This window comes from Salmo salar, chromosome ssa11, assembly GCF_905237065.1.
Source record: "Salmo salar chromosome ssa11, Ssal_v3.1, whole genome shotgun sequence".
Lineage (NCBI taxonomy): Eukaryota > Metazoa > Chordata > Actinopteri > Salmoniformes > Salmonidae > Salmo > Salmo salar.
This window is the reverse complement of record NC_059452.1, coordinates 9,016,177-9,044,136: the sequence shown is the minus strand read 5'-3', so window position 1 is coordinate 9,044,136 and position 27,960 is coordinate 9,016,177. Positions and strand designations below refer to the sequence as shown.

The window sequence follows — 27,960 nt, the reverse complement described above, 5'->3', positions numbered from 1 at the left end:
GTTAGAGTCCCGCTCCTTGAAAGCGACAGCTCTACCCTATACCTAATCGTCCACCTGTAATGGTGTTTCGTCAGTCGAGGAGACGGTAGCTTTGCTGATGTAGTTATCGTCTGTAATTTGGCACGAGCTTGATCAGATAAATCCTTTTTGGGGAGTTTTTGAGCACCACTTGGTTTTGACTTTTGTTTATCCATCTTGAACAACGCTCTCCCTTTCCATGTCACGTCCTGGCCAGTATAAGGGTTAATTGTTATTGTAGTTTGGTCAGGATGTGGCAGAGGGTATTTGTTTTATGTGGTTCGGGGTGGTGTGTTTGGTGAAGGGCGTTTGATTTATTATTTCCGGGTTTTGGTTTATGTTCTATGTTTACGTATTTCTATGTTTAGTCGAGTGAGTGTATTTCTATGTTAGGTTAATGGGGGGGTTGGGACTCTCAATTGGAGGCAGGTGCTTCCTCGTTGCCTCTGATTGAGAGTCCTATATATGGGTAATTGTTTGGTGTAGGTTTTATTGGAGATTGTTTCTTGTCTAGCGTGTGTGAGCCTGAGAAGACTGTTCGTTTGATCGTGAGTTCGTTTTGTTATTTTGGTGTTCATTTTGAGTGTAATAAAAGTTCAAGATGAGCAACCACATACCTGCTGCATTTTGGTCCTCAAATCCCAACGACAACCGTGACACTCCATCTGAATTTGACCTGATTCACCTAATTTTTTAAAACTTGATAGCCAATTAGGTGAGGAGGCTGAGGCAAATAGGCTAACTAGATGCATGATAACTATATTGTCTGTCTGACTCACCTACTACCATGAAGATTGGACAACACAAACACTTTCCCTGCTACATGTGGAAATTAAAAAGCAGGGTTACTGTCAGAATTATTTACAAAATGAAGAACATAGGTGTGAGATGACAGGCACATGCCACCCCAATCATGACTAACCAATCATGAATGAATGATATCCTAGACAAGAGAGTAGCAACAACACTAGATGCCCAAATCTCATAACTTTCTTAGCAAAAAGGTTCTGTGGTGCCTGTCAATTAAACACAGATCCAATTGTATTACCTCTGTATGACTAGTCTACAAACCTGGCATCAGTAAAGTTACGCTGCCTGTAAACAAACGTTAAAAGATAAACCTATTTAGGTAGGCCAAGAAAAACTCCAATAGATAAACCACACACAAAAATGTATGATTGAATTTCCCAGTTGGAGGCATGCTATTCCAAAAAAGTATTACATCATGATGAAAAAGATTGACCTGCTTATTTCATCACTTTCATAACAAATATGGCATCGTATTTGTAACAATAGTTGCAAATGCTGTGCATTGCAATATACAGTTTAATTGTATAATAGCTCTGGAAACACACAAAACTCTCCAACATTGCTCAGGCTTATTGCTTTGATTTAGTCAGTAAGTCATATGAATGAGTTATACTGTAATAACACAATTCAAAATGTCAAATCTTAACAATGTAGAATGCTACAGTTTTAGATTTTATATCCATAATTTCAGTGTGTCATGCCACAACCCAAAGGGAACGTTGTGCTGGGATGTGTTATCGACATACCCATGGGCAGAGCCATGAACTACAAATGCATCAACATGAACTGTGATGTTATTAGTGTGTCAACCGCCTAGCCCCAGTTTACAGTCCCCCGGGTGCCTTCAGAGCTGAGGTCACCTGGGCAATGAATTCTCTCCCCTTCCTCCCTGGGACAATCTCAATGGCCTCATTGAAGGACAACCTTTCCCTTAGAATCCTTCGTCGCAGAGGTGAAATAGAAAGCAGAATCGGGATTGGAATATCTCTCTTTTCCCCCCACCGCTATCCAGTCTTTTAGTTGTAGTCCTGCGCTGCGGTTGGCCGCTATCTGCATCAGCCGTTTGAGGCCTGACTGCTTGTTAAAATACAGGGCATGGGAAATGGCTGCGCTACAGAGACATGCCAAGCTCGCGATAAAGGGATTGCGATAAACAAAGATGTCACTCTGACACAATGAGCATATGGCTATTAAATGAATCACTCAGTGGAAAATAGTTAGTCGCCCATCACGGGCATAAATGCCTCCAATATGAGAAACAGCAACCCCACCAACAGTCAACCTACCTATTCTAGATACACACTTTTCCGATTAATCATAGTCAAAACCAGCAGTGAATCATGATTTTTTTTTACATCGTTTTATATGTGTTTTTGTAAATCTTTAGAAGCTAACTAAAATAGCAGTAAAACGTGTAATATAACCACATGGAGGTACTTGGAGCATTAGCAGGTTGTCTGCTTTAAAGACAGAAAATCATTTGAAGTTGTTTGACCTTGGGATGTATAGATCTGTTTTGAAGGTAGTGCAACAACATACTGTATGATGAAATCCAATGCAGGCATGGTTGGTGATAGTTACTACCTCCATGACAGCTTAACGTAAATGTCATCATTTAAATGTAAGAAACAGTCTGTAAAAAATGGACAGTCTGTAAGAAAATATATGTCTTTAATTTGATTTATTTTCACCTACAGATCAAGTTCCTCAAGATGGAGATGGAGAAAAAGACCAAAATAATCAAGGACCTGCAACAGGAGGTACTTTTGTTCTCCTCACCTACTGACTCATGGCTGACTCATTTCTAATTCATGATCACCATGACCTGTAAATGTTATGTTAATGTTATAAGAGTAATGCCTTAGTAATCGTATCATACGATATCTATGGTCATCGACATCACGTGAACTAGTAATTGGTTTTGATATCCTTTTTTCTAAATCTATATGATTCTGTCATTTTGGATTGCAAAGGTCACAGATAGCCATAGGCAACTAAGGGCCTTATACTGTCAGTGTTGAATGATGTAATTGGTGGAGAGGCCTCTTATGAGCACTAATACCACTGGATGCGCTGAATTCATCAGAGCCTCGGGGCGTTGAACTGGGCTGGTGTTGTGGGACCTTCTAATTGGCTAACCTGGGGTCAGTGGGTAGTTACTGGCTGCAGCGTGGCTGGCGCAAAATCCTATAGCTTAAGGGCAAATGCCCCAGAGCAGAGGAGAAGAAAGTAATCAATCATAAATGGAGTCACGACGGTTTGGAAGATGTTCTACTACAGCTCTGGACCAGAATCTACCACAATATTCATGGTAAAAGTCAGGTGAGAGGTAGAGAGTTCACACTGCCAGAGGGAGGTCAGAGAACATTCTATGACATTATTAGCTCTACTCAACCAAAAAGGGGGAAGTACGTGCAGGGGTGTGTAAATATAGCCAACGGCTCTGTTCTGACTACACACCAAACTCCCAGAACAACCTCTAGAGGCAACATCAGCAACCCCAGCAAACCTAGAAGTACTCCAATCAATTTGTATGTTTTCACATCAGGGAGTAACATTGGACATGGCTGTAATTGTCACGTGTGCTCCCTCTCCGGCCTCTAGGTCACCATGCTGCTCGTTATGGCGCACACCTGTCACCAGCGTTACGCGCATAATGACACTCACCTGGACTCCATCACCTCCTTGATTACCTGCCCTTTATATGTCACTCCCTTTGGTTTCTTCCCCAGGCGTCGTTGTTCCTGTTTCATGTCTGTTCGCTGTTTGTGTTTCTTGTTTTGTTCATTGATTTATTAAATGTATTCACTCCCTGAACTTGCTTCCCGATTCTCAGCGCACTCTTTATAGTAATGTTGTACAACAGATTAGTCTAAATGACTTGTGAATGAGGCAATGAAAGGATACAGTCCTTTGTATGCCACAGTCCTAAGTAAAAAAATATAATTAGCTGGTAATTAAGAAAATAGCAAAAATACAAATGCAACAATTTCAATGATTTTACAGTTACAGTTCATATAAGGAAATCAGTCAATTGAAAAAAATTCATTAGGCCCAATCTATGGATTTCACATGAATGGGCAGGGCCTTCGGAGGGCATAGGCCCACCCACTTGGGGGACAGGCCCACCCACTGGGGAGCCAGGCCTAGCCAGTCAGAATGAGTTTTTCACCACAAAAGGGCTTTATTACAGACAAAAATACTCATCAGATGTCCGGATGGCTGGTCTCAGACGATCCCGAAGGTGAAGTAGCCAGATGTGGAGGTCCTGGGCTGGCGTGGTCTGCAGATGTGAGGCTGGTTGGTCAAAAACTACGTTGGAGGTGGCTTATGGTAGATACATTAAAATGTAATTATCTGGCAACAGCTCTGGTGGACATTCCTGCAGTCAACATGCCAATTGCACACTCCCTGAAAACTTGAGACATCTGTGGCATTGTGTTGTGTGCCAAAACTGCACATTTTAGATTGGCCTTTTATTGTCCCCAGAACAAGGTGCACCTGTGTAGTGATCATGCTGTTTAATCAGCTTCTTGATATGCCACACCTGTCAGGTGGATGGATTATCTTGGCAAAGGAGATATACTCACTAACAGGGATGTAAACAAATGTATGCACAAAATTAGAGATAAATACATATTTTGTGTGCATGGAACATTTCTGGGATATTATATTTCAGCTCATGAAATGCAACACTTTACATCTTGCATTTATATTTTTGTTCAGTATAAATCCTCAATCACGTCTTTAAAAATACTTGCAAGGCACAGAATCACACCAATCACTATGCCAACAAAGGCTTCCAGTAGCTTGACCTATGTAGGAGGGAGTCGAATTGTACTTAAATCAAGCTCAAAATAAACATGGGTCTTTGGGAGAGTTACAATTGAAAATGTTTTACACAGTTCATTGAAGTTGCATTTGGGCAGAACCTCTGAGATTTCTGCTGGCAGTCAGAAGCACTGGAAATGGGCTCTGTGAACACTTTGAAAGTACATTATGTAGGGCCAGCGCTTCCCTATCAGTTGGTCGCTGTAGTGTTGACATTTGAAGTCTTGGCTTTTTCCTGTGCCAGATCTATCTCTCCAGATTTGAGTGTCGTTGTAGCTTGGTACAGAGGGGTCATCAGTAGTGGATAGTGGCGTCTGAGAACTACTTTGACGGCTGTAGATTTGACATTTCAAGTCTTGGCTATATCCTACACCGGGTGTATCATGAAAAATATCTCGACATCTTTGTGTGTCTTTTTTCACTAGATACAGAGGTTTCATCTGTTGTGAATTCCTACTATGTAAGTCAGAGTGGTATCCTAATTTTGTCATATCCTATCACACAACATATGTAATTTGTCCACTCTTATTGCTTTTACTACACTCTGCAATGCAATTGAGGCTAGATGGAAGTCATTTTCTTAGATTTCAGATACATTGTAATCTCATTGTGACAAACCATTGGCATTGACTTTCTAAAGGCTTAATTAAATGGATCTCTAAAATAACCGTATAATAACAGAAGCTCCTGTCTTATTAGGATGTGTCTTAAGTCTGGGGAAATTGCTGAAATACTTTTTTTTTTTTAATCAATTACAGTACAGAACAGAGATATATCCTTCCTGTCCTGTTATAATTAATGAAATGTCATCTACATATATACAGTTGAAGTCGGAAGTTTACATAAACTTAGGTTGGAGTCATTAAAACTTGTTTTTCAACCACTCCACAAATTTCTTGTAAGTGAAATAATAGACTATAGTTTTGGCAAGTCGGTTAGGACATCTACTTTGTGCATGACACAAGCAATTTTCCCACTAATTTTTACAGACAGATTATTTCACTTATAATTCACTGTATCACATTTCCAGTGGGTCAGAAGTTTACATAAACTAAGTTGACTGTGCCTTTAAACAACTTGGAAAATTCCAGAAAATTATGTCATGGCTTTACAAGCTTCTGATAGGCTAATTGACATCATTTGAGTCAATTGGAGGTGTACCTGTGGATGTATTTCAAGGCCCACCTTGAAACTCAGTGCCTCTTTGCTTGACATCATGGGAAAAGCCAAAGAAATCAGCCAAGACCTCCGAAACAAAATTGTAGACCGCCACAAGTCTGGTTCATCCTTGGGAGCAATATACAAATGCCTGAAGGTACCACGTTCATCTGTACAAACAATAGTACGCAAGTATAAACACCATGGGACCACGCAGCCATCATACCGCTCAGGAAGGAGACGCGTTCTGTCTCCTCGAGATGAACGTACTTTGGTGCAAAAAGTGCAAATCAATCCCAGAACAACAGCAACGGACCTTGTGAAGATGCTGGAGGAAACAGGTACAAAAGTATCTATATCCACAGTAAAACGAGTCCTATATCGACATAACCTGAAATGCCGCTCAGCAAGGAAGAAGCCACTGCTCCAAAACCGCCATAAAATAAGCCAGACTACGGTTTGCAACTGCACATGGTGACAAAGATTGTACTTTTTGGAGCAATGTCCTCTGGTCTGATGAAACAAAAATAAAACTGTTTGGCCATGATGACCATCATTATGTTTGGAGGAAAAAGGGGGAGGTTTGCAAGCCAAAGAATACCATCCCAACCGTGAAGCATGGGGATGGCAGCATCATGTTGTGGGGGTGCTTTGCTGCACTTCACAAAATAGATGGCATCATGAGGTAGGAAAATGATGTGGATATATTAAAGCAACATCTCAAGACATCAGTCAGAAAGTTAAAGCTTGGTCGCAGATGGTTCTTCCAAATGGACAATGACCCCTAGCATACTTCCAAAGTTGTGGCAAAATGGCTTAAGGACATCAAAGTCAAGGTATTGGAGTGGCCATCACAAAGCCCTGACCTCAATCCTATAGAAAATTTGTAGGCAGAACTGAAAAAGCATGTGCGAGCAAGGAGGCCTACAAACCTGACTCAGTTACACCAGCTCTGTCAGGATGAATGGGCCCGAATTCACCCAACTTGTTGTGGGAAGGTTGTGGAAGGCTACCCGAAATGTTTGACCCAAGTTAAACAATTTAAAGGCAATGCTACCAAATACTAATTGAGTGTATGTAAACTTCTGACCCACTGGGAATGTGATGAAAGAAATAAAAGCTGAAATAAATCATTCTCTCTACTATTATTCTGTCATTTTTCATTCTTAAAATAAAGGGGTGATCCTAACTGACCTAAATCAGGTAATTTTTACTAGGATTAAATGTCAGGAATTGTGAAAAACTGAGTTTAAATGTATTTGTCTAAGGTGTATGTAAACTTTGACTTCAACTGTAATTGGGTTGTGGCTACTATTTTTATTCCCTTATTATCGCCAGTACCTTATTGAATTAGCAAGGGGCTTGAGATCAATATGCAAACAGGAGAGTAGATAGTGGGCCACCCTGGCTTGAGCATCTGTCCCTATTACCATATTAATGAGTAATATGGGGCCTTGCAGATGCTGATTCATCTTGAGCCTTGTTTTTCTTCAATATCAGGGACACTTTGTAGGCAGGGCCCATGTTGATACTGTAGCTAGAAAGGTCTGGCATTGAAGGCCATCAGCTTTTCCTCTAATTAAAGATTTTTTGGTGGCAAACTATGTATCGCCATATACATTTCAATTGGTAATAGTAATAGTAATTGGTACGCTGTCCCTACCTGTGTAACTACATTGTATGTACATATATTTTTTCACACAAGGAGGTGGTTTCACGGATGCAGATTAAGCATGCACTAAAAAGCATCAATAGATTCTCCAATAAATGTGCGTTTTAGGTCTTAGTCTGTGTCCGGGAAACCACCCCTTAGTGTAAAGTGCGACCATTTTATATTTCTCTCCGAGAATTTGATTTGTTAAGTGATTTGTTAAGAGTATAAGACAGGACACTCAGCTTTTTTTTACCTTTATTTAACTAGGCAAGTCAGTTAAGAACAAATTCTTATTTACAATGATGTCTGAGTTTCTACTTGATCTGGTGCTCTGTTGAGCTCTTTGTAAAGACCTTGACTTCACCAATTCCCTTACAAGGTTAGACGCTTTCCTCTCCAATTAGAATCAGACCTCAGCTAAGCTACATGTTTTTCCTTTTTGAATAAAATATTAGCCCCTAGAGGTTTTGTTCTTGATCTTATTCTTGTTCTTCTTTTTCAAACTTCGACTCGAGTTTGGATAAATTTTTCACTGCAACGGAATTAAAATATGGTGTCCCTGAGTGTGATGCGGTCATTTGCATTTGCAGATAACTCTTTGTTGCAGTCATTTACAAACCATGCTCCTTTCACATCAGCCCTGCCAAGTATCCGTTTCAATCGATCATGTCACCAGAAAATCTTTATGGCTGCAATTCGCTGTAAACTCATCTTCTATAATTTACTTTTAGGGCTGAGGATGTGCATTTTACGATTAAGGCTAGAGAATGATTGAGTGATCGACACAGACCATATTTCTGCTTTGATATGACAGTCGCTAAGAGTGGAGCTTCTGTAGGAGACAGCTGATCCATAAGCTGCTCAAACTCTTTGCAGTGAGTGTGAAGGAGATCACTCTGACAGGCGGAAACAGTGTATGAAGAGTCCTGAGGGTAAATGGAAGTTTAGTATGGTCTGCCAGATGCTTTTATTGGTGACCGTTTAGATGAGGGTGACACGTGTCTCATCCAATCATCCTCTAGCGAGCATCTGCACCTGCAACTTTAACAAGTTGGAGAGAGATACCTTGAGGCATTTCCGCAGAAATCTTTTGCTGATTAGCCTGGTTTCCCTGACCGTCAAACTTTGTTGTTGTTTTTGCAAAATTATAATATATAAGTGCAAATGTCAAATCTCATCACAGAATTTGTCATATTGTGTATGAAACCTTAAAGGGATACTTTGGCATTTTTTTTTTCGCAATGAAGCCCTTTATCTACTTCCCCAGAGTCAGAACTCATGGATACCATTTAAGTCTCTGCATCCAGTATGAAGGAAGTTAGAGGTAGTTTTCCACGTGCACGCTAACTAGCGTTAATGCAATGACTGGAAGTCTATGGTATCGACTAGCATGCTAGCATTTACCATAGACTTCCAGTCATTGCACTAATGCTAGTTAGCAATTGAGCTAACGCTAGTGAGCAACTTCCTTTAAACTGTACACATAGACATTAAAGCGGTATCCGCAAGTTCATCTTACTCTGGGGAAGTAGATAAAGGGCTTCATTGCCAAAATCCTGAAGTATCCCTTTAATATACTGAAGAGGAAGAAAATAAGGTGCTCTTCTATCTACCCCTCCATTCACAAAATTATCAGAATGATTTGGACAGACACCCCCTAAAGCACTTATTAATGGCATGTCTTAGTTGTGCTTTACAATAGTCATGCTGCATTGCTTGCTTGATGACCAATACACATGACCAAGCACACTGAACAGCTTGAAAGGTAAAATAAAAATATGTATTCATTTATTTATACAGCGAAAAAAATAATTGAAAATGCCAGATGTACTGTGAAAAACAATAAACTGGCAATTAAAAGAACTTGAGGCCTTCTCAGTAGATATACTGATTTTCAGAGAATTCCCTGTCTTGCAGAGGGAAGAGAGAGAAATAAAGAGAGAGTAGAAACCAGGGGAAAATACATAGGCATACCACTTCATTCAGTTCTCCCTAAAAAAAAAAGATTCTCATCCCAAGGGAGTTCCTTATTAAATAAACAAAAGGATACATACAAATAAAATGATATTGCGGCGTAAGTGCGAACAAGAAATATAGATGAAAGTATGATCATAATCAGTAATGTCTCGAACACTTTTTATTATAAATTTCACGCATGGTTCCCAATATGGCAACACTTGGCTCATAATATATGTGGTTCACTGGATCTCATTTAGCATAATACTCCATGACATATGAGATCTACTGGATCAAAATTTCACTGTGGGTCTGTTCTCGGGCAGGCACACGTCACCTTGTATGACAGCTGCCATTTCTCCCAGCCACAGTACCCTTTCTTTAGAGAGGGAGAGGAGGCGTAAGTGTCTGGACTGGAATCCCAGCCAATTCTAGCTCATTGAATCACATAGCGCTGCCATTCCACCTCATTAACTCTGTGTGTAAGAGAGCGCGTGTGTGTGTTTCATAGAGAGAAAGAGAAAAGCGGGAGAGAGAGCAAAAAAAAATGAAAAAGTGATACAGTGGCTTGCGAATGTATTCACACCTCTTGGCATTTTTCCAATTTTGTTGCCTTAGAACCTGGAATTAAAATTGATTTTTGGGGGGGTTTGTATCATTTGATTTACACAACATGCCTACCACTTTGAAGATGCAAAATATTTTTTTTTGTGTGAAACAAACAAGACAAAAAAACTGAAAACTTGAGCATGCATAACTATTCACCCCCCAAAGTCAATACTTTGTAGCTTTTGCAGCAGTTACAGCTGTAAGTCTCTTGGGGTATGTCTCTATAAGCTTGGCTGTCACGGTTGTCGTATGAAAGAGACCAAGGCGCAGCGTGCGTATCGTTCCACATCTTTATTTCTATGTGAAACTATGCAAGACAGACATTAAACTATAAACAAAAACAACAAACCGTGACGAAGAGGTGCTACATGCATAAACTCAAAACAATCTCCCACAAACACTAGTGGGAAAAACAACAGCTTAAATATGATCCCAATTAGAGACAATGATGACCATCTGCCTCTAATTGGGAATCATACGAAAACCCCAACCTAGAAAAAATAACCTAGAACACAACATAGAAAATGTAAACTAGACAAAAACCCCAACATAGAAAAAAGAAACTAGAACCAAACATAGAAAAATACGAGCTCTCTATGGTCAGGACGTGACAGTACCCCCCCCCAAAGGTGCGGACTACGGCTGCAAAACCTGAAACCAACAGGGAGGGTTAGGGGGGGTGTCTAGTGTTGGTGGCGGCTTTGGTGCAGGACGAAGAACCTTCTCATCCTGTGAACCCGCCAGCATCAGTGGAGGCTCTGGGCTGCGGACCGTCACTGGAGGGTCTGGGCTGTGGACCGTCGCTGGAGGCTCTGGGCTGCGGACCGTCACTGGAGACTCTGGGCTGCGGACCGTCGCTGGAGACTCTGGGCTGCGGACCGTCGCTGGAGACTCTGGGCTGCGGACCGTCGCTGGAGACTCTGGGCTGCGGACCGTCGCTGGACTGGGCAGGCGCACTGGAGGCCTAGTGCGTGGAGCTGGGACAGGTGGCACCAGACTGGTGACACGCACTTCAGGGCGAGTGCGAGAAGCAGGCACAGGGCGTACTAGACTGGGGAGGCGCACTGGAGGCCTGATGCGTGGGACCGGTACAGGTGGCACCGGACTAGTGACACGGACCTCAGGGAGAGTGCGAGGAGGAGGCACAGGACATACCTGACTGGGAACATGCACTTCAGGGAGAGTGCGGGGAGCAGGCACAGGACGTATCTGACTGAGGACACGCACTTCAGAGAGAGTGCGGGGAGCAGGCACAGGACGTACTGGGCTGTGGAGGCGCACTGGAGACCTAGTGCGTAGAACCGGTGCAGGATATACTGGACCGTGAAGGCGCACTGGAGGTCTGGAGCGTAGAGCTGGCACAACCCGTCCTGGCTGAATGCTCACTTTAGCCCGGCAAATGCGGGGCGCAGGACGCACTGGGCTGTGAAGGCGCACTGGCGACACAGTGCGTAGAGCTGGTGCAGGATATCCTGGACTGAGGAGACGCAGTGGAGACCAGGAGCGCTGAGCCGACACAACCCGTCCTGACTGAATGCTCACTTTAGCCCGGCAAATGCGGGGCGCAGGCACAGTGCGCACCGGGCTATGAATGCGCACTGGAGATACAGTGCGCATCACCACATAACACGGTGCCTGACTGGTCACATGCTCCCCACGGTAAGCACGGGGAGTTGGCTCAACCCTGACTCCGCCAATCTCCCTGTGTGCCCCCCCCCCAAAAAAAAAATGTTTTTGGTGCTGCCTCTCTGGCTTCCGTCGTTGCCGTGCTAGTTCCTCGTATCGTCGCCGTTCCTCTCTCGCTGTGTCCGCCTGCTTCCATGGCAGGGTCTTGTCCCCTGCCATTACCTCCTCCCAGGTCCAGGATGTCCTCCACTCTCTTCTCTCCCGGGCCCAGGATCCCTGCTCCTCCTGGGCACGCTGCTTGGTCCTTTGGTGGTGGGAGATTCTGTCATGGTTGTCGTATGAACGAGACCAAGGCGCAGCGTGCGTATCGTTACACATCTTTATTTCTATGTGAAACTATGCAAGACAGGCAATAAACTATAAACAAAAACAACAAACTGTGACGAAGAGGTGCTACATGCATGAACTCAAAACAATCTCCCACAAACACTAGTGGGAAAAACAACAACTTAAATATGATCCCCAATTAGAGACAACGATGACCAGCTGCCTCTAATTGGGAATCATACGAAAACCCCAACCTAGAAAAAAGAACCTGGAACACAACATAGAACATTTAAACTAGACAAAAACCCCAACATAGAAAAAAGAAACTAGAACCAAACATAGAAAAATATGAGCTCTCTATGGTCAGGACGTGACATTGGCACATCTAGCCACTGGGATTTTTGCCCATTCTTCAAGGGAAAACTGCTCCAGCTCCTTCAAGTTGGATGGGTTCCGCTGGTGTACAGAAATCTTTAAGATACCACAGATTCTCAATTGGCTTGAAGTCTGGGCTTTGACTAGGCCATTCCAAGACATTTAAATGTTTCCCCTTAAATCACTCGGGTGTTGCTTTAGCAGTATGCTTAGGGTCATTGTTCTGCTAGAAGGTGAACCTCCGTACCGGTCTCAAATTTCTGGAAGACTGAAACAGGTTTCCAGCAAGAATTTCCCTGTATTTAGAGCCATCCATCATTCCTTCAATTCTGACCAGTTTCCCAGTTCCTGCAGATGAAAAACATCCTCACAGCATGATACTGCCATCACCATGCTTCACTGTGGGGATGGTGTTCTCTGGGTTATCTTTGGTGCAAAGCTGTCATAGGCAAAGGGTGGCTATTTGAGGAATCTCAAATATAAAATATATTTTGATTTGTTTTACACTTTTTTTGGTTACTACATGATTCCATATGTGTTATTTCATAGTTTTGATGTCTTCAATATTATTCTACAATGTAGAAAATAGTAAAAAATAAAGAAAAACCCTTGACTGGGTATTCATTTTTACGGAAATATTACATTTCCTTTCAGACCTTTTACTCAGTACTTTGTTGAAGCTACAAGCTTGGCACACCTGTATTTGGGGAGTTTCTCCCATTCTCTGCAGATCCTCTCAAGCTCTGTCAGGTTGGATGGGGAGCGTTGCTGCACAACTATTTTCAGGTCTCTCCAGATGTTCGGGTTCAAGTCCGGTCTCTGGCTGGGCCACTCAAGGACATTCAGAGACTTGTCCCGAAGCCACTCCTTCGTTGTCTTGGCTGTGTGCTTAGGGTCGTTGTCCTGTTGGAAGGCTCAGGTTTTCATCAAGGATCTCTCTGTACTTTGCTCCGTTCATCTTTGCCTCAATCCTGACTAGTCTACCAGTCCCTGCCGCTGAAAATCATCCCCACAGCATGATACTGCCACCACCATGCTTCATCGTAGGGATGGTGTCAGGTTTCCTCCAGATGTGACGCTTGGCATTCAGGCCAAAGAGTTCAATCTTGGTTTCATCAGACCAGAGAATCTAGTTTCACATGGTCTGAGAGTCTTTAGGTGCCTTTTGACAAACTCCAAGCGGGCTGTCATGTGCCTTTTACTGAGGAGTGGCTTCCGTTTGGCCACTCTACCATAAAGGCCTGATTGGTGGAGTGCTGCAGAGTTGGTTGTCCTTCTGAAAGGTTCTCCCATGTCCACAGAGGAATACAAGAGCTCTGTCAGAGTGACCATCGGGTTCTTGGTCACATTCCTGTCCAAGGCCCTTCTCCCCTGACTGCTCAGTTTGGCCAGGCGGCCAGCTCTAGAACGAGTCTTGGTGGTTCCAAACATCTTCCATTTAAGAATGATGGAGGCCACTGTGTTCTTGGGGACCTTCAATGTTGCAGACATTTTTTGGTACCCTTCCCCAGATCTGTGTCTCGACAAAATCCTGTCTCGGAGCTCTATGGACAGTTCCTTCGACCTCATGGCTTGGTTTTTGCTCTGACATGCACTGTCAACTGTGGGGCCTTATATAGACAGGTGTGTGCCTTTCCAAGTCATGTCAAATCAATCGAATTTACTCCATGTGGACTCCAATCAAGTTGTAGCAACATCTCAAGGATGATCAATGGAAACAGGATGCACCTGAGCTCAATTTTGAGTCTCATAGCAAAGGGCTGAATACTTATGTAAATAAGGTATTTCTGTTTTCAATTTTTAATAAATTGGCAAAAATTTAGAAATACCTGTTTTCACTTTGTCATTATGCGGTATTGTGTGTAGATTTCTGAGAAAAAAATAAATATTTCATCCTTTTTAGAATAAGGCTGTAATGTAACAATGTGGGAAAAGTCAAGGGGTCTGAATACTTTCCGAAGGCACGGTATATTCAAAAGTATGTGGACACCCCTTCAAATTATCGGATTATGCTATTTCAGCCACACCCATTGTTGACAGGTGTATAAAATTGAGCCATGCAATCTCCATAGACAATTATTGGTAGTAGAATGGCCTTACTGAAGAGCTCAGTGACTTTCAAAGTGGCACCATCATAGGATGCAACCATTCCAACAAATCAGTTTGTCAAATTTCTGCCCTGCTAGAGCTGCCCCGGTCAACTGTAAGTGCTGTTATTGTGAAGTGGAAACGTCTAGGAGCAACAGCGGCTCTGGCCGAAGAGTTAGGCCACACAAGCTCACAGAACAGGACCGCCGAGTGCTGAAGCGTCTGTTCTCGGTTGCAACACTCACTACCGAGTTCCAAACTGCCTCTGGAATCAACGTCAGCACAATATCTGTTCGTCAGGCGCTTCATGAAATGGGTTTCTATGGCCGAGCAGCCGCACACAAGCCTAAGATCACCATGTGCAATGCCAAGTGTCGGCTGGAGTGGTGTAAAGCTTGCAACCATTGGACTCTGGAGGAGTGGAAACGCCTTCTCTGGAGTGATAAATCACACTTCATCCATCTGGCAGTCCGATGGACAAATCTGGGTTTGGTGGATGCCAGGAGAACGCTACCTGCCTGAATGCATAGTGCCAATTGTTTCGGGCTAGGCCCCTTAGTTCCAGTGAAGGGAAATCTTAACGCTACAGCATACAATGCCATTCTAGACGATTCTGTGCTTCCAACTTGGTGGCAACAGTTTGGGGAAGTCCCTTTCCTGTTTCAGCATGACAATGCCCCCGTGCACAAACCGAAGTCCATACAGAAATGGTTTGTTGAGATCGGTGTGGAAGAACTTGACTGGCCTGCACAGAGCCCTGACCTCAACCCCATCGAACACCTTTGGGATGAATTGGAACGCCGTGCCCGACCTCACTAATGCTCTTGTGGCTGAATGGACGCAAATTCCCGCAGCAATGTTCCAACCTCTAGTAGAAAGCCTTCCCAGAAGATTGGAGGCTGTTATAGCAGCAAAGGGGGGACCAACTCCATATTAATGGTCATGATTTTACAAGCAGGTGTCCATATACTTTTGGTCATGTAGTGTACATGCATAGTTATGCATAGGGACAGTTATGATAAAGTGCATGGAACCAAAATTGGAACCAACATGTTTTACATTTCTATGACCAACATATGTAGCAATTCTTAGGAAGAGGGCTATTCCCTGGCACAGAAAACTTGTTCTTTGTAAGGCCACCTCTTACATCTTACTGCATGCCAGTCAGTCAGCACCACTGCTCTGAGTTGTGTCCCTGCACATGCTGTTCTGATGAATCTGTGTGAGTGAAGGAACAATGTTGTACAATAGTGCACCTGTATATGTCTCTCTCATGCTATCAGGGGTTTCTATTGATTCATGTTCATGAGTGATTATTCAATGTTGAGTTGTGTTACTCTCGTACTGCATGTGTTAAACAGAGAGTGGTTGAAGAATAGGCTCTGGATTAGCTAATTAGATCATTGATGAACTCATTTGCTGTTGTAAATGTGTTCTGTAGTCAATACTTAGGCCTGATGAATCGAATCTGGCTTGTATGATCGTGTAATATAATTACATTTGTCACTGCGGATTAAACAGAAAAGCAGTGCAAGCCATTGCTAAATGTTATCAATGATTTTCTCTCATCAACCCTTAACTAATAACAGCTTTTTATTTATTTTTTATTTGCAGAACAAGAGCTTGAAAAATAAACTGCTATCTGGCAACAAACTGTGTGATGTCCATGCAGAAGAGGTAAGCCTTTTCAATCACACCGATAAGCCTAGGTAAAAAAAAATAAGGTCATAATTCAGTTGGATTGAATTGGGGCCCAAGTCTTCATTGATTAGATTGTCCCTCACTTTACATGCAGTTACTCTGCTCATGCATATATTATTAAAAAAAAAATATTTTGGCATTGCAGCCTTCATAAGAGTGCTTGTCATGAAGGCTGGCAAAAACTTTTAGCTTTTAATAATGAATAATCACTTTTTGTTTAACTTCAATAGTATCCAAAGTGGCTGAATCTCTCCTGCACACAAGCCCCTTAGAACAGCCTACCCAGCAAAAACAACCAGAGGTGTCTTGGATAACTTTGTAACCCCAAAACAGTTAACTTTTCAACAACTGAAAAAGCAGTGTGATATTTGGAATTGCTTTGATAATTACTTTCAGTCTATGTAAAAGGGATAAAAATAGGCAAATAAGGACATATGAGGTTTTTCGAGGATGCCGACAATAAGCAGCACAAGGCTTTATGTTGTGTGCAATTAGGCTTTTCCCTGCTCTAAATGTGTATATTTTTGTCTATTCAAAAATAATGTTTTTTCAAGTCCCAGCAGCTCTTTCTCCAGTCATTTGAGGGAGGTGTAACATATATACTTTTTTCCTCAGTAACATATTCACTGAAGAGAAACCAAAACCCTTCAAAGCTTGACCGGTACACTTCCTATCATCTTGATCCTGCTGTCAATGGACACTTTCAATGGCCACTCAGCTGAACGTACACTACATGACCAAAAGTATGTGGACACCTGCTTGTCGAACATCTCATTCCAAAATTATGGGCATTAATATGGAGTTAGTCCCCCTTTGCTGCAATAACAGCCTCCACTCTTCTGGGAAAGCTTTCCACTGGATGTTGGAACATTGCTGCGGGGACTTGCTTCCATTCAGCCACAAGGGCATTAGTGAGGTCAGGCACGGTGTTCCAATTCATCCCAAAGGTGTTCGATGGGGTTGAGGTCAGGGCTCTGTGCAGCCCAGTCAAGTTCTTCCACATCGATCTCAACAAACCATTTCTGTATGGACTTCACTTTGTGCACGGGAGCATTGTCATGCTGAAAGAGGAAAGGGCCATCCCCAAACTGTTGCCACAAAGTTGGAAGCACAGAATCGTCTAGAATGTTATTGTATGCTGTAGAGTTAAGATTTCCCTTCACATGTGGCAGGGCTTGCAAACTATTACGGACTAGAAAGGGAAAATCAGCTGAGCGCTGCCCAGTGACGCAAGCCTACCAGACGGGCTAAATTACTTTTATGCTCGCTTCGAGGCAAGCAACACTGAAGCATGCATGAGAGCACCAGCTGTTCCGGACAACTGTGTGATCACGCTCCCTGTAACCAATGTGAGCAAGACCTTTAAATAGGTCAACATTCACAAGGCCGCGGGGCCAGACGGATTACCAGGACGTGTACTCAGAGCATGCACAGACTAACTGGCAAGTGTCTTCATTGACATTTTCAACCACTCCCTGACTGGGTCTGTAATACCTATATGTATCTAGTAGACCACCATAGCCTTTGTGCCGATGAACGCCAAGGTAACCTGCCTAAATGACTACTGCCCCGTAGCACTCACATCTGTAGCCATGAAGTGCTTTGTAAGGCTGATCATGGCTGACATCAACACCATTATCCCAGAAGTTCTAGACCCACTCCAATTTGCATACTGCCCTAGCAGATCCACAGATGATGCAATCTCTATTGCACTCCACACTTCCCTTTCCCACCTGGACAAAAGGAACACCTATGTGAGAATGCTATTCATTGACTAAAGCTCAGCGTTCAACACCATAGAGCCCTCAAAGCTCATCAATAAGCTAAGGACCCTGGGACTAAACACCTCCCTCTGCGACTGGATCCTGGACTTCCCGGCGGGCCGCACACAGTTGGTATTGTTAGGCAACAACACATCTGCCACGCTGATAATCAACATGGGGGCCCCTCAGGGGTGCGTGCTTAGTCCCCTCCTGTACTCCCTGTTCACCCACGACTGCGTGGCCAAGCACGACACAACGGTGGTAGACTTGATCACCAACAACGATGAGACAGCCTATAGAGAGGAGGTCAGAGACCTGGCAGTGTGGTGGCAGGACAACAACCCCTCGCTCAACGTGAGCAAGACAAAGGAGCTAATTGTCAACTACAGGAAAAGGAGGGCCGAGCACGGCCTCATTCACATCGACAGGCCTGTAGTTGGAACAGGTCGAGAGCTACAAGTTCCTTCGGGTCCACATCGCTAACAAACTATCATGCTCCAAACACACCAAGACAGTCGTGAAGAGGGCACGACAGCGCTTATTCTCCCTCAGGTGACTGAAAAGATTTAGCATGCACTTCGACATGTTACAAAATGGGTTAACAACATTGGTTGTTAATAACGATCACTCAAGTCTAAGACCAGTGAAAAGTAAACTGTGCTTGGGTTACCATTTAAACTCACTTTTGACACTCAGTGCCCAGTTTATTCTAGTCGAAACAAACTTGAAGAGCTTAAACAAACTGCCAAAACATGAAACGCTAAGGGACAGATCAACATTTATTGGGGGGGAGGAACTGGTCCAACTCAAGGTGTCATAAAAAAAATTGCGCCCCTCTCCCCAAAGTAATTTTTTTTTCACACTACCCTCCCCTTGTACTGTCAAATAAATTGAAATTCCTCACCCCTCATAGAATTAACTCTAAATAATGTTTACGATCACAAATAACAGTAATTGTGACCCTGTGTTTATAGACATGGATATAGACTTTGCCACATCAGCATGATTTTGTGGCACATTCGATGCCATAGAGGGCTACTGGCCAGAAGGTTGATGGTTCGCCGACCACCACAGACGAGCTCACTCTCCCTGCCTGTTTCATTACACTACGATCAGATCCGGCTACAGACAAGGATCAGCAAGGAGGAAATCAGATTTTCAAGATTTTGATGCCATATTTATAATTATATAAAATATAGGCAACAAATTTTCCATCAACAGGTTTCTGTGCAAATGCACCACACAACCAACAAACAAAGCATGCTGACTTTGGGAGCTTCAATATCATGGTTTGCATTTTCAACACCACAATAAATGAAAATCTCGACAAACAGAAAATACATCCCTCCCTACCTTATAGGCTTACCCAGTATTTTAGACTTTTTGGTGTTTTGTAACAGATTACTCTTTGCATTCATCTATTGTCCGTGTGTACAGTTTGGAATGATTGAGTGCTTGATTTGAATTGTCATTTAAAAAAATACACATACAGTTGAAGTCGGAAGTTTACATACACCTTAGCCAAATACATTTAAACTCAGTTTTTCACAATTCCTGACATTTAATCCTAGTAAAAATTCCCTGTCTTAGGTCAGTTAGGATCACCACTTTATTTTAAGAATGTGAAATGTCAGAATAATAGAAGAGAGAATGATTTATTTCAGCTTTTATTTCTTTCATCACATTCCCAGTGGGTCAGAAGTTTACGTACACTCAATTAGTATTTGGTTAAATTGTTTAACTTGGGTCAAACATTTCAGGTAGCCTTCCACAAGCTTCCCACAATAAGTTGGGTGAATTTTGGCCCATTCCTCTTGACAGAGCTGTTGTTACTGAGTTAGGTTTGTAGGCCTCCTTGCTCGCACACGCTTTTTCAGTTCTGCCCACAAATTTTCTTTAGGATTGAGGTCAGTGTTTTGTGATGGCCACTCAAATACCTTGACTTTGTTGTCCTTAAACCATTTTGCCACAACTTTGGAAGTATGCTTGGGGTCATTGTCCATTTGGAAGACCCATTTGCGACCAAGCTTTAACTTCCTGACTGATGTCTTGAGATGTTGCTCCAATATATCCACGTAATTTTCTTTCCTCATGATGCCATCTGTTTTGTGAAGTGCACCAGTCCCTCCTGCAGCAAAGCACCCCCACAGCATGATGCTGCCACCCCCGTGCTTCACGGTTGGGATGGTGTCCTTCGGCTTGCAAGCCTCCCCCTTTTTCCTCCAAACATAACGATGGTCATTATGGCAGTTCTATTTTTGTTTCATCAGACCAGAGGACATTTCTCCAAAAAGTATGACCTTTGTCCCCACGTGCAGTCGCAAACCGTAGTCTGGCTTTTTAATGGCGATTTTGGAGCAGTGGCTTCTTCCTTGCTGAGCGGCCTTTCAGGTTATGTCGATATAGGACTAATTTTACTGTGGATATAAATATAGTCCTGTTGTTCTGGGATTGATTTGCACTTTTCGCACCCAAGTACGTTAATCTCTAGGAGACAGAACGCGTCTCCTTCCTGAGCGGTATGATGGCTGCGTGGTCCCATGGTGTTTATACTTGCGTACTATTGTTTGTACAGATGAATGTGGTACCTTCAGGCATTTGGAAAGAATGAAACAGACTTGTGGAGGTCAATTTTTCTTTTCCTGGGGTCTTGGCTGATTTCTTTTGATTTTCCCATGATGTCAAGCAAAGAGGCACTGAGTTTGAAGGTGGGCCTTGAAATACATCCACAGGTACACCTCCAATTGACTCAAATGATGTCAATTAGCATATCAGAAGCTTGTAATGCCATGACATAATTTTCTGGAATTTTCCAAGCTGTTTAAAGGCACAGTCAACTTCGTGCATATAAACTTCTGACCCACTGGAATTGTGATACAGTGAGTTATAAGTGAAATAATCTGTCTGTAAACAATTGTTGGAAAAATTACTTGTGTCATTCACAAAGTAGATGTCCTAACCGACTTTCCAAAACTATAGTTTGTTAACGAGAAATTTGTGGAGTGGTTGAAAAACGAGTTTTAATGATTCCAACCTACAGTGGGGGGAAAAAGGTATTTGATCCCCTTCTGATTTTGTACGTTTGCCCAATGACAAAGAAAGGATCAGTCTATAATTTTATAGGTTTATTTGAACAGTGAGAGACAGAATAACAACAAAAGTATCCAGAAAAACGCATGTCAAAAATGTTATGAATTGATATGCATTTTAATGAGGGAAATAAGTATTTGACCCCCTCTCAATCAGAAAGATTTCTGGCTCCCAGGTGTCTTTTATACAGGTAACGAGCTGAGATTAGGAGCACACTCTTAAAGGGAGTGCTCCTAACCTCAGCTTGTTACCTGTAAAATAGACACCTGTCCACAGAAGCAATCAATCAATCAGATTCCAAACTCTCCACCATGGCCAAGACCAAAGAGGTCTCCAAGGATGTCAGGGAAAAGATTGTAGACCTACACAAGGCTGGAATGGGCTACAAGACCATCGCCAAGCAGCTTGGTGAGAAGGTGACAACATTTGGTGCGATTATTAGCAAATGGAAGAAACACAAAAGAACTGTCAATATCCCTCGGCCTGGGGCTCCATGCAAGATCTCACCTCGAGGAGTTGCAATGATCATGAGAACGGTGAGGAATCAGCCCAGAACTACACGGGAGGATCTTGTCAATGATCTCAAGGCAGCTGGGACCATAGTCACCAAGAAAACAATTGGTAACACACTATGCCGTGAAGGACTGAAATCCTGCAGCACCCGCAATGTCCCCCTGCTCAAGAATGCATATACATGCCCGTCTGAAATTTGCCAATGAACATCTGAATGACTCAGAGGACAACTGGTGAAAGTGTTGTGGTCAGATGAGACCAAAATGGAGCTCTTTGACATCAACTCAACTCGCCGTGTTTGGAGGAGGAGGAATGCTGCCTATGACCCCAAGAACACCATCTCCACCGTCAAACATGGAGGTGGAAACATTATGCTTTGGGGGTGTTTTTCTGCTAAAGGGACAGGACAACTTCACCGCATCAAAGGGACGATGGACGGGGCCATGTACCGTCAAATCTTGGGTGACAACCTCCTTCCCTCAGCCAGGGCATTGAAAATGGGTCGTGGATGGGTATTCCAGCATGACAATGATCCAAAACACACGGCCAAGGCAACAAAGGAGTGGCTCAAGAAGAAGCACATTAAGGTCCTGGAGTGGCCTAGCCAGTCTCCAGACCTTAATCCCATAGAAAATCTGTGGAGGGAGCGGAAGGTTCGAGTTGCCAAACGTCAGCCTCGAAACCTTAATGACTTGGAGAAGATCTGCAAAGAGGAGTGGGACAAAATCCCTCCTGGGATGTGTGCAAACCTGGTGGCCAACTACAAGAAACGTCTGAACTCTGTGATTGCCAACAAGGGTTTTGCCATCAAGTACTAAGTCATGTTTTGCAGAGGGGTTAAATACTTATTTCCCTCATTAAAATGCAAATCATTTTATAACATTTTTGACATGCGTTTTTCAGGATTATTTTGTTGTTATTCTGTCTCTCACTGTTCAAATAAACCTACTATTAAAATGATAGATGTAATAATTTCTTTGTAAGTGGGCAAACGTACAAAATCAGCAGGGGATCAAATACTTTTGTCCCCCACTGTAAGTGTACGTAAACTTCTAACTGTATACTCAAAGATTTTTTTTAAGTGACCGGGATTACGCAATACAGTCGGGGACTTATTTCCATTGTAGTCCCTACTTTATACATTAATACATATACAATTACATAGATAGAAACATTACAGAGATAGAGATGAAGGAAATGCTCAACCTCCAGATGAGTATGAGGGGAGAGTACAATTCTTACAAGCTTGTTTGGCTGGTAGTTTATCTTTAGATGTTTGGGGCTGCTGGTGAACCATGAAGTGCAAGCATAATCAAAGTGACACTGGACTAGCAAACTTGCCAGAGTCTTTAGGGTGTCTATAGCTAGGTTTCCATCCAATTGGCGCCAGATTTCCATGTGAATATTAAAAAACTGTATGAAAACAATATGCCTTTTCAGAGTTTCCTTTAGGAAAATTTGGCGCCGGACAACATGAGAGGGAAGACTTTAATTTCCCGGACATTTAAGAAACGTAATGGACATCCATATGCATTCAGATCCAACCTGGCACAGCCAGCGCCATCACTAAACAAGGGATGTTGGCCAAATGAGCCACATTTACGTGTCCTTAAAAACAGCCGAAATTACAAAAACACTGTGTAGCATATGCAGAACTTTATCGCCTATATTTTGGGAGGGGTTTAGGCTACTTTCCTAAAACAATAGTTGTCCACCTCACTGTTCAGTTCTCAAAGATTGTAGCACTAAATGTTTGAGGGCATTGCATGCAAAGACCTATAGGCTTAGGTGTTCACTATATGATATTCATATCATAGGCCTGCAGTAGTTTAAGCTGAATAATAGCCACACCATATCAAACCTTCACAAACGTCATCTAAACTTTATGAGAGTAATATCAAAAGTAAGTCAAGCCATTGTTTATAGGGAAAAGATGAGCAGGTGAGTAAAAGTAAACCAGGGGGAAAAATGTATTACCCTTCCCTGTGCCCCCAAAGCAAAAATAAAAGTTTCACTATTTTGGACCACACCTCCCACCAGTAGATTTTGATCTGTCCCATGCCTCATTTCACTCTCACCTTTTTATGTAGTCTTTTAAACTTGGGCTTTTTATGTATTCTTTTAAAATAGGGCTTTCTACCTTTCATGTTATTCACCTTTTGTTTGAAGAAGTTACTTCCCCGGAGGACGAAAACACCTGTTAATAAACTCTTATTAGTGCAAAGGCCCCAAGAGGACTGACTGCATCTCCAGCATCAGGGAACCAACCCCCATGTGCTTCCATGTGCTTACTGATGTGTAACAATAGTACTGTAATGTCAGGGATAGCTGGGCACCGTGTGTGTTTGTGCACACGTGTGCTGCAGTTAAGATCGGAGGCCAGGGAAAGCCATGTATTTTGCAGACTGTCTGAGCTCTGTGTGTGTCTGTATGTGTGAGTGTGTGTCGCCATCGAGATGAGAAGGGAGGGGTGCTACCAGGGAACTAACTGTATGTGTGGTAGAGGTTGTGTGGAGTGGAGTGGAGTGGGAGTGGGAATAGGGCTTTAGACAGTGGGCAAGTAACCAGTGCATGACTGAATAATTGTGTGGGCTTTGCAGTTCACTGAATGGGAGATTTCACATTTTCTTGCTCTCTGTAGGTCCCTCCTTTGAGCCGGAGCTTTGCCCAAGTAACACGCACAAAGGTGTGCTCCGCTGCATCCGGCAAAATCCTTCTACGTGATCTAAAACCAATTTCACTATTTGAATAAGCTAACACATTTTCTTATCTTCTACTTGCAGTCTAAAAAAATCCAGGCTCAACTGAAAGAGCTGCGGTACGGGAAAAAGGATTTAATTTTCAAGGTAAGCGCAAAATGAAAGGGGTTGCTTTATTATGGTACCAGACCAGGAGTAAACAGGTGCTCCAGTCCACCCTGAAAAGATGATCCTACCTGGGGGCACTTGGCTTAATTGAGTCTGCGATTAGTAAGTCCCCACTGGAAGGGATGGCCAGTACACAGAGGACTCACAGGCTTTTGCACAATTGCTTTTCCCTCTTATACTGTAGTCAGTGCAACATGCATTATTCTGTTACCACCCTGGAATGCTTCCTTTGGTTTCATGATGTGTACAGCTTTGGACAGATAACTTGCAGGTTCCAGATCTGTTTGTGCTGTCTTGTCAACTCCTATGGTCATTGACATGCCACACATTATTTACACTGTTGTCACATCCCAAAGTGAATAAGCCCCTTTCCAAAAATAAATCTAATTTGTCATGTGTTGCATCTGTTTCCACAACCAAAAAGTACATTATCCGATGCCAAACCTTTTCTGAGATATTGTTGAAATTTAAGTCAGATCTATGCTGCATTGCCAAATTCCTTGGAAAATAGTATACATAAATCAGTATATGGTGTTAAATATATAAGTGAATCCTTTTGCAATCCATGAAGACCCATTGAGATAAGGGAGACCTGGACAAGACTACAAGCTCTGGTATGATAAACCAACTACAATAAAATGTAACCCCCAGCAGTGAAAAAAATCCCCAGGTCTATCACATAAAGTAAACTATACGCTTACGCACAACTACACATTATAATCCCATTCTAATTGGAAGAATTGACCTTTTTAAGTGTTGAATTTTTTTGTATCTAAGAATTCATGTAATAATCATTGGCATTTACGGGGACATAGGCTGACCTTTCGGTTTTTGTTTGGAGGGCTGGGTCGAGAAATGTCAGTTGACATTTCTGCCACAGTGCCTCCTATTACCATTTCATAAATGCGAGATTTGATCCCTCAGACCTGTCATTTTTTAAGCTCTGTCAGATGGAATAATGACAGTGGCTACAGAAAAGGGCTCAATCCTCCCCGCTGAGTTTAATGCTTCCAATAGCAAATTGTTTGAATATATTGTCCAGTTGGTCCTCTCGACCGTTCAATTTCAATCTCAAGGATGCATGGACTTTTTTGGGGGGATTGTGTCACAGGTTGGAAATCGTTGTCCCCAAATCTCTCGGGGATGCTCATCCAGAACAACCTTGTTTTTCAATCTCCCTGAATTTTTCAACTCTTCAACCTAAAAATTATTATGGGCTTTAGAAAATTAAACGCAGGTGATATAGTAGACAAAAGAGTCTACTTTGATTTAATTCCAGTTTTCAGTTCTTGTTTAGTCAAATGAGGCACAGTGAGCAATCGGAACTGGCAGTGATGTGTAAGACCTGACCAAAGGTATTCACTTCAACGGAAAGTAAGAGGTAGACACTTCACTGACTTCAATGTTTTTTCAGCTTTGCAGTGGTGATGCCGAGGTCAGCTATAAGTTTAATCAATAAATGTAGCCACTGGGTGTGACTGTTATAGAACTGCAGTGATTTTTTGCAGTGAACATAAGGGTTGGGCATTTTTATGTACAAATACAAAAATACTTTATTGCTAATACTTCACATGATTCATATATGATAGCATTTTATTCTAATGGATGAGAAGACACCATTCCAATTTGTGTGGCTCATTTTCCTGGTTTGCTTCCAAGAGTAACACAGCCAACCGGGAACATTCCAGAACATTAGTTAAGATTCTCATTAAGTTCTAGTTAGAGTTTTATCTAACATTAGGATGATAACATCTCAAAACATTCAGAGAGAAACATTCATTAGGTTTCCAGGTAATGTAATAACACAATGTACCAGTAATGTTTTCCCAGCAAACCAAAATTGGTTCAGTGAAATTTCTCAGAACATCCGTTAGGTTTCATGCATGTTAACATTAGAAGCCTCCTCCCTAAGTTTGTTTTATTCACTGCTTTAGCACACTCTGCCAACCCGGATGTCCTAGCCATGTCTGAATCCTGGCTTAGGAAGTCCACCAAAAACTCTGAAATCTTCATCTCTAACTACGTTTTCAGACAAGATAGAACGGCCAAAGGGGGCGGTGTTGCAATCTACTGCAGAGATAGCCTGCAGAGTTCTGTCCTGCTATCCAGGTCTGTACCCAAACAATTTGAACTTCTACTTTTAAAAATCCATCTCTCTAAAAACAAGTCTCTTACCGTTGCCGCCTGCTATAGACCACCCTCGGCCCCCAGCTGTGCTCTGGACACCATATGTGAACTGATTGCCCCCCATCTATCTTCAGAGCTCGTGCTACTAGGTGACCTAAACTGGGACATGCTTAACACCCCAGCCATCCTACAATCCAAGCTTGACGCCCTCAATCTCACACAAATTATTAATGAACCCACCAGGTACCACCCCAAAGCCGTAAACATTGGCACCCTCATAGATATCATCCTAACCAACTTGCCCTCTAAATACACCTCTGCTGTTTTCAACCAAGATCTCAGCGATCACTGCCTCATTGCCTGCATCCGTAATGGGTCTACGGTCAAACGACCTCCACTCATCACTGTCAAACGCTCCCTGAAACATTTCAGCGAGCAAGCCTTTCTAATCGACCTCGCCCTGGTATCCTGAAAGGATATTGACCTCATCCCGTCAGTAGAGGATGCCTGGTTGTTTAAAAAAAATGCCTTCCTCACCATCTTAAATAAGCATGCCCCATTCAAGAACCATGAACAGATATAGCCCTTGGTTCTCCCCAGACCTGACTGCCCTTAACCAACACAAAAACATCCTATGGCGTTCTGCATTAGCATCAAACAGCCCCCGTGATATGCAACTTTTCAGGGAAGTTAGAAACCAATATACACAGGCAGTTAGAAATGCTAAGGCTAGCTTTTTCAAGCAGAAATTTGCTTCCTGCAACACAAATTAAAAAAAGTTCTGGGACATTGTAAAGTCCATGGAGAATAAGAACACCTCCTCCCAACTGCCCACTGCACTGAGGATAGGAAACTCTGTCACCACCGATAAACCCACTATAATTGAGAATTTCAATAAGCATTTTTCTACGGCTGGCCATGCTTTCCACCTGGCTACCTCTACTGCAGTCAACAGCACTGCACCCCCCAGAGCTACTCGCCCAAGCCTTCCCCATTTCTCCTTCTCCCAAATCCATTCAGCTGATGTTCTGAAAGAGCTGCAAAATCTGGACCCCTACAAATCAGCCGGGCTAGACAATCTGGACCCTTTCTTTCTAAAATGATCTGCCAAAATTATTGCAACCCCTATTACTAGCCTGTTCAACCTCTCTTTCGTGTCATCTGAGATTCCCATAGATTGGAAAGCAGCTGCTGTCATCCCCCTCTTCAAAGGAGGGCACACTCTTGACCCAAATTGCTATAGACCTATATCCATCCTACCCTGCCTTTCTAAGGTCTTCGAAAGCCAAGTCAACAAACAGATTACCGACCATTTCGAATCCCACCGCACCTTCTCCGCTATGCAATCTGGTTTCAGAGCTGGTCAAGGGTGCACCTCAGCCACGCTCAAGGTCCTAAACGATATCGTAACCGCCATCGATAAGAAACAATACTGTGCTGCCGTTTT

The 27,960-nt window shown here is 42.8% G+C and overlaps 1 protein-coding gene across 1 annotated transcript in view; it reads left to right on the top strand.

Moving 5' to 3' along the window:
* The window catches only part of LOC106561937 (leucine zipper protein 2), a 178,787-nt gene that overhangs the window by 106,561 nt on the left and 44,266 nt on the right, over positions 1–27,960 (top strand). The window contains exons 5-7 of the mRNA XM_014126368.2: positions 2,526–2,588; positions 16,067–16,129; positions 24,303–24,365. Of these exons, the coding sequence (XP_013981843.1) occupies positions 2,526–2,588; positions 16,067–16,129; positions 24,303–24,365 (189 nt within the window). The remainder of the gene's footprint in view (positions 1–2,525; positions 2,589–16,066; positions 16,130–24,302; positions 24,366–27,960) is intronic.